Source organism: Pseudochaenichthys georgianus, unplaced genomic scaffold (genome assembly GCF_902827115.2).
Source record: "Pseudochaenichthys georgianus unplaced genomic scaffold, fPseGeo1.2 scaffold_717_arrow_ctg1, whole genome shotgun sequence".
Taxonomy (NCBI): Eukaryota; Metazoa; Chordata; class Actinopteri; order Perciformes; family Channichthyidae; genus Pseudochaenichthys; species Pseudochaenichthys georgianus.
Window position 1 is genome coordinate 1 of NW_027263270.1, and position 10,638 is coordinate 10,638.

General features: G+C 44.9%; 1 protein-coding gene across 1 annotated transcript; it reads left to right on the top strand.

Annotated features, from left to right (window-relative positions):
* Positions 1-30: 30 nt before the first annotated feature.
* On the top strand, positions 31-8,571 carry LOC117443973 (nuclear pore complex protein Nup98-Nup96-like). Its single transcript, XM_034079764.1, has 9 exons — positions 31-187; positions 814-954; positions 2,483-2,631; positions 3,235-3,456; positions 3,564-3,805; positions 3,916-4,070; positions 4,160-4,271; positions 6,225-6,413; positions 7,283-8,571. The coding sequence occupies exons 4-8, from the start codon at positions 3,419-3,421 to the stop codon at positions 6,404-6,406; spliced, it is 729 nt and encodes a 242-aa protein (XP_033935655.1). The 5' UTR covers positions 31-187; positions 814-954; positions 2,483-2,631; positions 3,235-3,418; the 3' UTR covers positions 6,407-6,413; positions 7,283-8,571.
* Positions 8,572-10,638: the final 2,067 nt, after the last annotated feature.

Sequence of the window (10,638 nt, forward strand, 5' to 3'; positions counted from 1 at the left end):
TCTCTCTCCCCTCTCCCCCACCCCCCCAGGAGACCACCGTCTCTCTCTCCTCCTCTCCCAGGCGGGGGGGTCTCAGGACTGCAGAGAGCTGCTGTTTCTGCAGCTGAACGACTGGAGGAGCCTTCAGACGGACAGCTACGTTCCTGAGGAGAGACTGAAGATATACACCCTGCTGTCAGGGAGAGGGGTGAGACACACACACACACACACACACACACACACACACACACACACACACACACACACACACACACACACACACACCCTGCTGTCAGGGAGAGGGGTGAGACACACACACACACACACACACACACACACACACACACACACACACACACACACACACACACACACACACACACCCTGCTGTCAGGGAGAGGGGTGAGACACACACACACACACACACACACACACACACCCTGCTGTCAGGGAGAGGGGTGAGACACACACACACACACACACACACACACACCCTGCTGTCAGGGAGAGGGGTGAGACACACACACACACACACACACACACACACACACACACACACACACACACTGCTGTCAGGGAGAGGGGTGAGACACACACACACACACACACACCCTGCTGTCAGGGAGAGGGGTGAGACACACACACACACACACACACACACACACACACACACACACACACACCCTGCTGTCAGGGAGAGGGGTGACACACACACACACACACACACACACACACACACACACACACACTGCTGTCAGGGAGAGGGGTGAGACACACACACACACACACACACACCCTGCTGGATGAAGGGGCTCACCTGCGCTCTCCTCTCAGGTGTGGCAGTCGTCCGACTCGTCGGTGAACGTGTTCTCCGAGTTGGACTGGAAGCGCTGTGTCGGCGTCTCCCTCTGGTTCCTGCTGCCGCCCACCTCCTCCGTGGCCGACGCGCTGTCCGGGTACGAGGCTGCCTTCCAGGTAACGTTTACCTCTCCGTCGTCATGGACACAAAACATTCAACGACATCTCAGTGTCTGGCTCGATTCTCTCAATGGGAGAGTTCTGATGAAAGCCCACGCCCACATCGAGGAGACGGAACAACGTACGATATCTCTTAATAATAAAACGGGTCTCTCTAAAGACATCTAAACCTTTTTATATGTAGTCAGGACTCGACAGTAGCGGTTGCCCTTGGCAACCATTCAGAACAAATATTAACCTCTTCTTGGCCAGTTTTTCACATGAAGAAATAAGGACGGCTGAATGTGCACCCCAAAAGATACATGTTAATTATTTGTTGTATCGAGCGATATTTAATTATTGTTGTGACGAGTCGGAACCTGGGACTTGAGTTTCACGTGTGATTACGGCGCCAGAAAGCGACGCACGTTTTACAAACAATGGCGAAGCAAAGTAAGTTGTTTGACCGTGGGGTCGAAAGGTCGGCCCGCCCAGGGGTCTGCAACCTTCTGACCAAGAGAGCCATTTTGCTCCTTTTTCCCAAACATGTTTTGTCTGGAGCCGCAGATCGTGTTTCACAGCTTGGTGGAAATAAAGTTAAAGTTGTATTTATTGTTATATCAAACAAAAACTGCAGTTTGTTTGCGTTTATTAGGCTATTTATTACATGATATAAAACTTAACCTCATCAGAAACAAAGAACTCCAAAAGGAGAATTACAAATAATACACAGGCCTACTTCAACATACATCAAACCCAGCACTTGGGGAGTCCTCTGCACACGAAGGACTACATAATTAAAACGGGCCCACTTTGAAATATAGCTGCACCCTAACAAGAGTTAAAGGTAAGAACGGAGAAGCAGCTCGAGTGCGCTAGAATTTGAAAATACACAACCGGAGAAAATGTGCCCCTTCCTTCAGACTTCCTCACAGAGCCCCTCCTCCAACGCGCACATGACCAATGAGGGCAGAGAAAGGGCCAGTGGATCGATGGTGGGGGTCAGCACAGAGGTCAAGACTTCAATGCTGAAGGGCCAATGGATCTATGGTGGGGTCAGCACAGAGGTCAAGACAACCCACATTTGAAAGGGAGACAACGGATGACCAAGAAACCAGTGACTTGCTCAAGTCCTTTGCGAGGGATCTGTGAAGGACAGCAGCTACTGGTGTTTAGTATTCCAGCAATTGAGGGTGGGCTTAGCTTGGCTTAGCTTAGCTTAGCTTAGCTTAGCTTAGCTTAGCTTTACAATAAGTAATTGTGTTAATTACTTATTGTAAAGCATTTGAACATTCTTTTCTGTTCATTATTAAGTTGATGTATAACTGTATAGTATCTTAATTATTTAAATATAAGGTGACTAAAAATGGCAACTGTATTTTCAGATTTGGCAACCAAAAGCTGATGCCTGGTTGCCTGGCAACCACTTAAAAAAGTTAGCGTTTAGCCCCGGTAGTTTAGCTCCAGCCAGCCGTCAGCACTCACACCAATGTTGTGGTTCTTCTCGGAGGACTTTATTAAATGTGACACGTTTTAAACCCTGCAGGGCTCCTGTGAGGGGGGGAAGTACGCCGTGGCCCCCCTGCCCCCCTACCTGGAGGAGGAGGAGCCTCACCTGGAGGAGGAGGAAGAGGAGGAAACCAAACGCCCTCTGCACGACCTCTGCTTCCACCTCCTGAAGCTCTACAGGGACAGGTAAACACGTCCTGAAGCTCTACAGCAGTGCGTCTGCGGACCACTGGTGGCCCGTGAGCGCCCCCTAGTGGTCCGTGCGTATATTGGTAACATTTCACATTTTCAAGTTTTTCGCACTCTCGCGGGAATATCTCCGCAATGGAGCGAGCTTAAGTTTCACTTTCGATTGCATGGTGTAGCCCAGATAAACACCGTCATCACACATGTTGCCACTTGTTTGTACAATTTTCAGGCGATTTGTAAAAAACGATGTGTTTTTGGATATTTGTGGAGTTAGGTGGTCCGCGAGTGTTGTTTTATTGGTTAAGTGTCCTTGGTATGAAAAAGTAAACGCGTTCTGAAGCTCTACGGGGACAGGTGAACGCGTTCTGATCCCAATCAGACCAGCCAGAACACCAGGACCCAGGACCCAGCTAGTTCTTGGTGTGCCTATACAGTAGATCTCTGTACTGTAAAGATGAACAGACGAATATCTAATCAGCCAATCACATGGCAGCAACGCAATACCTTTAGGCATGTGGAGGTCAAGAGGACCTGGCAGAGCATCAGAGCGTGGCTGTTGGTGCCAGACGGGCAGATGTATAACGTCCCCTCTCTCTCCAGACACTACAGCCTGCAGCAGCTGCTCGACCCTCTGAGCGTCACCTGGCAGCGTCTGGACTACAGACTCAGCTGGCACCTGTGGGGCGTCCTTCAGGCGCTGCACTACACTCACCTGAGCTCCTCTCGACAGGGCCTCCTGCACAGCAGCTACGCCGCTCAGCTGGAGAGCAAAGGCCTCTGGCACATGGCCATCTTCATCCTGATGCACATCCACGACCACACGTAAGACTTCTGTTGACCTGTAGCGCACAGGGTGTTGCATTACTCTGTCTTTGACTTGCAAGCCAAGCACACGGGGTACAAATAACCTGCGTACTTCCTGTGTGCAGGCAGCGTGAGCGGGCGGTGAAGGAGATGCTGGCGCTCTACTGCCCCCTGCAGGAGACGGAGGACTCTCAGCAGAGGGAGCGCTTCCTCACTGAGAGGCTTCTGCTCCCGGAGACCTGGATCCATCAGGCCAAAGCCACCAGAGCCCGCAGGCACGCCGCCCACCAGCAGGAGGCGCTGCACCTGTACAGAGCCGGAGCCTGGAGCCAGTGCCACCGGCTGCTCATCCAGCACCTGGCCTCAGGTAACAGACTCACACACACACACACACACACACACACACACACACACACACACACACACACAGACCGGCTTTACGGAGTGTAAGAGCTGCGTTGCATTCATTCCCCTCAGACTGCATCATCAACGATAACCACAACTTCCTGCTGGAGTTCCTGGAGGGTCTGGCGGTCCCTGAACGCAGCGCCACCATCCAGGACTGGGACACCGCGGGGGGGGTGTACCTCGACTACATCCGGGTCATCCAGACGCTGGAGCGGATTCAGCAGGTATCTGACCGGCACGGAAGCACCTGGACGTGACGTGGTGCTAAATGTAAACACTAACGTACCTGATGTTGTTGTTGTTGTTGTTTCAGCTGGAGAACGCAGGATATGAGTTGGAGCGTCTCCACTCTGACGTGACGTCTCTCTGCAGCCGCATCGAGCTGCTGCCCTGTAGCTGTGCCAGAGACCGCCTCGCCCAATCAGGTACGAGCTCCTTACCTCTTCGTGTAAACGGCAGCAGCTGATTGGCCGAGGAGCTAGGGAGGACGAGGGTCAGGGAAACGGAAAGTCACAAACGGTTACTTACGATTTTAATCACAGAAAGGTACGACCCTCGAGACGGATACATATTCCAGAATCTAGAAATAACTTTATTTACTTTATTCTCTGAATCCCCCCCCCCCCTTACTTGTTATTTTAAACGACAGTGACCGCCATAAGGCAGGGTCAGTGTGTCGGTGTATCGGACACAGAGAGAGTCGGTTGAGTTGCGGAGTCGTCGTCGTCGTTTATTTGTTAGATGGCAGAGAACAGGAAGTCTCTTATATCCCACGGTCGGGTAGGTCAGTGAACCAGCCGAGCTAATCGTGCTAACTGACGGTTAGCTCGGTTAATCCAGAACATCTGGAGCTAACTCCAGAAACCTGCCGCTCCGCCGCTTTTAAATCCAGGCTGAAGACTTTTCTTTTTGCCGCTGCGTTGAAGGCGAGACACGGCCGGCAGAAACATCGCTTTTCAAGTACGGGTACATTTTGAGATTTTGTGCTATTTTGATTCTAAAACGTGTTTTCTTTCAGGCTTTTGAAGGAAAACGTACAAAATACACATTTACGTGTTTATTTTACTTTAGTTTGTCTGTTTGCGTCTGTAGATTTCTCCTGAATTCACCAAAAGTTAGCTTTCTAACGTAACATAAAGTACCGCGACCGCTGTGTGCACCATGGCAACAGGGATATCGCTGGAAAGCTCCGTCTCTCCTGCACAATCTCATCGGATCCAAAGTATGGTCATTTCCTTTTTATCAGCAACCAATCGTGAAAGCACTAAGGGGTCTTAAACCAAGAAACGAAATCTCATTGGCTGGTGTCAATTTCTGACGTCGTGATTCGTTCAGAGGCGTCACGTGGTGTGCTAAAACACTTCCTGGTTAGCTTTCCGCTAGAAATTGAAATCTCAAAATGGCAAAAGAACGGCGAAAAAAACGTTCACAGAGAAGACAACAACAATTGTCACTTGCACGAAGCAAGGTTATACGAAAAACAAATGACCCCGAACATGAAATGCCTTCACGGAGTGCGTCGAGGCGCGAGCTGTCGTCCAGAGAACAGGAGGGGTTAGCTAGCGCCTCACTGCAATCTGAAAAGGTCGTTTCCTCAAAATGAGTTTGAAATGTCAACGTCAGTAGCACGTAGAGACACCAAACCTTCCAGTTATATTCCTATCAATATTATGAAGGCTTTTACAGAAAGGTTTGTTCATATATAATTCACAGCCTGAATTATACAACATTGTATACCTAAAACATGGCGAAAATTGATATGTTAGGGCTGTTGACAGTATGTTCTGATTTATGGAGTGATAAAAAGAGATATCCAAAATCCCTTCTGTAAAAGCCTTAGATGCTAATATGACTACAAAATGAAACCAGAATTTTGAACCTGGCTTTATCCAAAGTTCAGATTTCGATTCCTGAAATGTGTTAAAATATGCGCATATTTAATGAGGTATTTGATAATTTGCATATTTAAACATGCTATTTCAGAACACTTGTAATACAAAAGACAATTGCCTTATTGTAAGTAATTAACTGGAGAACTTTCTAGCTGATACCTTTAAGTTAAAAAAAGTACCCTATTCACCTGGGGTGTCTCGCTGCTCTGTAACTTGTATTCACGTGCCTCTGATAAGATACGAAGTACTTCATTGGTCTAATTTGGGAAATGTTTGCGATGCAGCAGCAAAAGAAGACATTGTCCATGAGAGAAATGAAAAGACTAGAAATAAACATGTTTATTACCTTTGCTTTTAAATGAGTGTTTTTAAATGCCACTGTTTCTGCTGCACTATTTCTTAATGCAATTGTCTTTCATGTTTGCAAGGCGCTCTGAATTGCCTTGTGTTGAAAGGTGCTATAAATAAATGTATTGCCCCCCTTAGAGATGGCTAAGCGCGTGGCGAACATCCTGCGTGTGGTCCTGAGTCTGCAGCACCCGCTCAGCATCCCATTGGCTCGTCTGGCGCCGCACATCGCCCGCCTGCCGATGCCCGAGGACTACACTCTGGAGGAGCTGAGAGGCCTCACTCAGGCTTACCTGCAGCAGCTGGTGCTCAGCCAATGAGGAGCAGGTGGGAGGAGCTACTGTTAGTCCTGAGGTGAACCTGGAGATGTTAATAGAAATGTAGTAAAGTAGGGTCTGCAGCACATAGAAACTGCCGGATGCTTTTCAGGTGCAGTAATTATTGAAAATCAGATTTTTACATTTTGAGAAAAAAATTGAAATGTATGAAAAAAGTAAGAATTTTTAGAATTTGAGAAAATTATAGAATTTCGAGAGAAAAAAGTAAGAATTTAAGAAAAAGTAATTTGAAAAAGTCATAATTTGGAGATTTAGAGAATAAGTCAGTTTTTGAAATTGAGGAAAAAATCTAAATGTTGAAAAAGTAAGAATGTTGATTAATTATCATTATGAGAAAAAAATAACAATTTGAGAAAAAAAGTCACAATTTTGAGAATAAGTCCGTTTTTGAAATTTTGAGGAAAAATGTTGTAAAAAAGCATTTTTTTTGATAAAACAAACAATTGAGAAAAAGTAAGAATTTTTATACGAATCTAAGAATTGTTTTAACTTGGAGTAAAATTAAAAATGTTGAGAAAAAGTAAGAATTTTGAGAAAAAAATTAGCATTTTGAGAAAATGAGAAAAAGTAAGAATTGAGGGGAAATATTTTTTGAGAAAAAATTAATGTGAGAAAAAAATCGGCGTTTCAAATTCTCAACATTCGGATTTCCCTCAAAATGTCCAAACGTAGATTTGATGGGATTATGGATCACTTGGACAGATTGCTTATTGATCTGAACACATCTTCAGTTCATCGCTCGGCACTAATCCCATCAGCCCGATGCCACATTTTAAATGACACTTTGACTTGTTATGAAGTATTTTCACGATAATGTAGTAAAGTAAATAATCTGAATACTCCTTCCTCCTTTGACAGCGCGACACCCCGCCACAATAAGAGCGTCTACATGAAGAAGTGAGGCACAGCGAACAGACTTCAAAACCAGAGACGGGAAGCTTCCTCTGGACGTTTCTGGACTCAAAGCTCCGTCATTCCTCCTCGTCGTCTTCGTCTGTCCGGAGAGCTATTACAAATATATATAACGGTGAATTAATAAGAAGGTAAACCAGTTTTAAACCAAACTACGTCGAGGGTCTGGAAGCATCAGAAAACAAATACGAGGGGGTTTAGACATTTGACGGGACTCGGAAAAGAACGACTCTGAGTTATTGGGGGTTATTTTGCCTCTAAAAGACATTGAAACACGAAATATAGATTTCTTACTGGAGACTTCTGCAAAAAGTGTCATATTGTAAAATATTGAGACATTTCAATCTTTTTTTGGGCTGTTTTCTGAAACCGACTTTTCTTTCTGTTTCTTTTCCATTTTGAAATCGCTCTCCAGACCGTCACGCTGATATTTATGTTGAAGTGTCTATGCTGGCATTTCAGAATGAAACTACCAAAAAGATGAAGTCCACACTCGGCTGGAGTCTTTTCAGAGTTCCTGCTAGTGTTTTATTTTGAAATTCTCCCCAGTAAACGGACGTACTTCCTGTTTCAGCAACGCCTGTAATTTAACCCCCAAAGAAAGAGCTGCGTTATTGATTTCAAAACAAAGTTATTCTCGTTATTTTCGTTTTTCACATTTGGCAAATAAGGAGCTAGCTTAGCGTAGCATCTGTTCACGTGTCCATATGTGAATAAAGACGATTAGCTTATTGATATTAAAGACGAGCTAACGGGGGGGCGTTTGGACTCAACATGCAGAGTGTAAAATGGTCTATTTTTGTAGATTGTGTTGAATGTAAATCAGGTGTGTGTGTGTGTGTGTGTGTGTGACATGTATTAGCAGGAAGTGAAGAGGTTCCTCCGGACAGCTGGAGATTCCTCTGCATGTAATTATATAAATATTGTATATTTTTGGAAAGTCACACCAGGTGGTTTCTGTTCGCGTTCATCGTCTCTCACGGAGTGTTTTAAGGAGGAAACTCTTCACTTCTCGAAGGGTTTGTCGTTTTTGTTTTTGTGTTGTCGAATAACTGTCAGCTTGCCAAGAAACAAACTATATGATGTCTGCTTATTGTCCTGAGTGTGTGTGTGTGTGTGTGTGTTGGATACTGCTTTGTGTGTGTGTGTGTGTGTTGGATGTGTGTATGTGTGTGTGTGCGCATGTTTCCTGATCATTTTGTTGATATTTTTTAATAAAGTCAAGTAGAAATAAAGTTTTTTTCATGCTGTTTTTGAATCTGGATGTATTGTCTCCAGTTGCTAGGCAGCGAGGAGAATCTCAGAACTGAGATGGGGTCATAGTTCCTTTTTTAATATCTATTTTAAAACATCCATAGTTTTATCCACCAATTGCAAATAAAAGGACCAACTTATTGAATTTTATGGTCAGAATTTTGAGAAAAAAGTCATAACCGAGATTCTGGGGAATAAGTTAACGTTTTGAAACTCTGAGAAAAAGTCCGACATTTTAGACGAGTCAAGATTTTGAGTAAAAAGTGAAATTCGAGAAACAATTTTTTTATTTTGAGAAAAAGGTAAGAATTTGCGAAAAAATCTGACTTGTCGTCAAAAGTTTCACAAAAAGTAAGAGTTGAGAAAAAAGATAGAAGAAGAAAAAGGGTCTTTTTTTTATACTTATGTTTTTATTGAGTTTTCACAACAATAACAACAGAACAACAAAACATAATACACACAAATCAGTTGTAAAATAAAGCACCATAAATACTAGTTGTCTGAAGACCTTCAATATTCACACAGACCGTACACGATTGAATTAGTCATCCGCTTTCTCCTTGGTGTCAGCCGTGTCAATATTCCACTTTTCCCTTTGAATGCGTTCTCTTGGATTCTCAAAACATGTCATCTTTTCCATGACAGAAATATCTTCAACACTTTCCTGCTCCCGAGTCGGAGCGTTCACATTAAAGCTTTCTTACTCGCTGCAAGTAAAACCTTAGTCAAATACAGACCGCCTCCCATCACAGCATCCTTGATGTTCCCATGTTCAAAGCGCGCCAGGCTCTTCCAGCAGAATCCCCTCCGTACTAATGAGTTTGTGAATTGCGTCTCGAACATTTGAAACCATTCTTCCTCTGAAATGTGTATTTGTAACTCCGCTTCCCATTTAGCTTTTATGTGGATAGTCGATTCCCCCAAAGCCTGGTAGAAAGCAGAGACGACCCGAGAGCCCTTCTGCCGATACGCATCCACATCCACCCCAGTTACCGTATCTAAAGATCCGTCTGCATTCAGCCGCATCTCTTTCACAAAATGGTGTCTGAACTGCATGGATCTAAAATAACCCCCGTCTGAAAGTCCTGAAAACCCATCAATTCACCCTTTTCTGAAACCGTACACATTGCTGTCATGCCCTTTTGCACCCATCCTTTGAACGTTGGGTCGTACACCCCTGGTTTAAAATTGGAATCGTACGCAAACCACCTCAGCGTGTGTATTAGGGATCGACCGATATGGCTTTTCCAAGGCCGATACCAATTATTAGTAATCAAGGAGACCGATAACCGATATTTGGAACCGATATACATTTGCAGTAAAAAAAAAATCTTGGTGTCAAAATGTAGAAAAACACAAACTCCAACTCAACTTCTTTGAAATGCATTAAAGCATATATTATGTTTAATGAACTTTTAAACATCTTACAACTGGTTTCCTCTCTGAGCCTTTTCTTTAGTGCAGCCGTCTGCAGTGAGTTAGAGAGAGAGACAGGAAGTGGGGCTGCAGGCTGACATGCTCAACTAACAATAATGCTTCATTTATTATATCTGCCTGTCTAGCATAACATCCCAATAAGCTGCTAGCAACTGCAAAACACTAGTGCTAATGTTTTGCACACTATTAAAAGTGAGGCTATTACAGTAGAACGTTAGTCTCGTAGCCTCACTTCTAATATGTTGCTAAACATTTGCTAAATACATGTTGGCTAGCTGATGAGCTTCACATATCAACCTGAAAAACTGCGAGGCTCCACTCGCAGCCCCCCCCCCCTCCCCAGTTACTCCGCTGCGAGACGCTGCACGCACCCCCAACTCTGACTGACTTCCCGCGTCCCTGTGTAACTGGGAAGCTGATAGAACTGGATCAATAGATCGTGCTGTTTCTGCAGCTTCAGCATAGGGGATTGGGATGTTTATTGAGCTTCGGCTTTCAACTGATTTACCTTGGAAACACATGTATGGCTCTGCCGCTCAGCGCTGCTGCTTGCCTCTGTCTGTGTCTGCGTTCTTCGCACCTGCCTGTAATCTGAGAAGGTCCCGCCTCTC

Bases quoted from the DNA above. Each gene is read 5' to 3' on its own strand.
- LOC117443973 (XM_034079764.1), top strand. From the start codon at position 3,419: ATGGCCATCTTCATCCTGATGCACATCCACGACCACAC. The intron at 3,457-3,563 runs GTAAGACTTCTG...TCCTGTGTGCAG, and splicing joins ATGCACATCCACGACCACAC to GCAGCGTGAGCGGGCGGTGA. The intron at 4,071-4,159 runs GTATCTGACCGG...TTGTTGTTTCAG, and splicing joins CGCTGGAGCGGATTCAGCAG to CTGGAGAACGCAGGATATGA.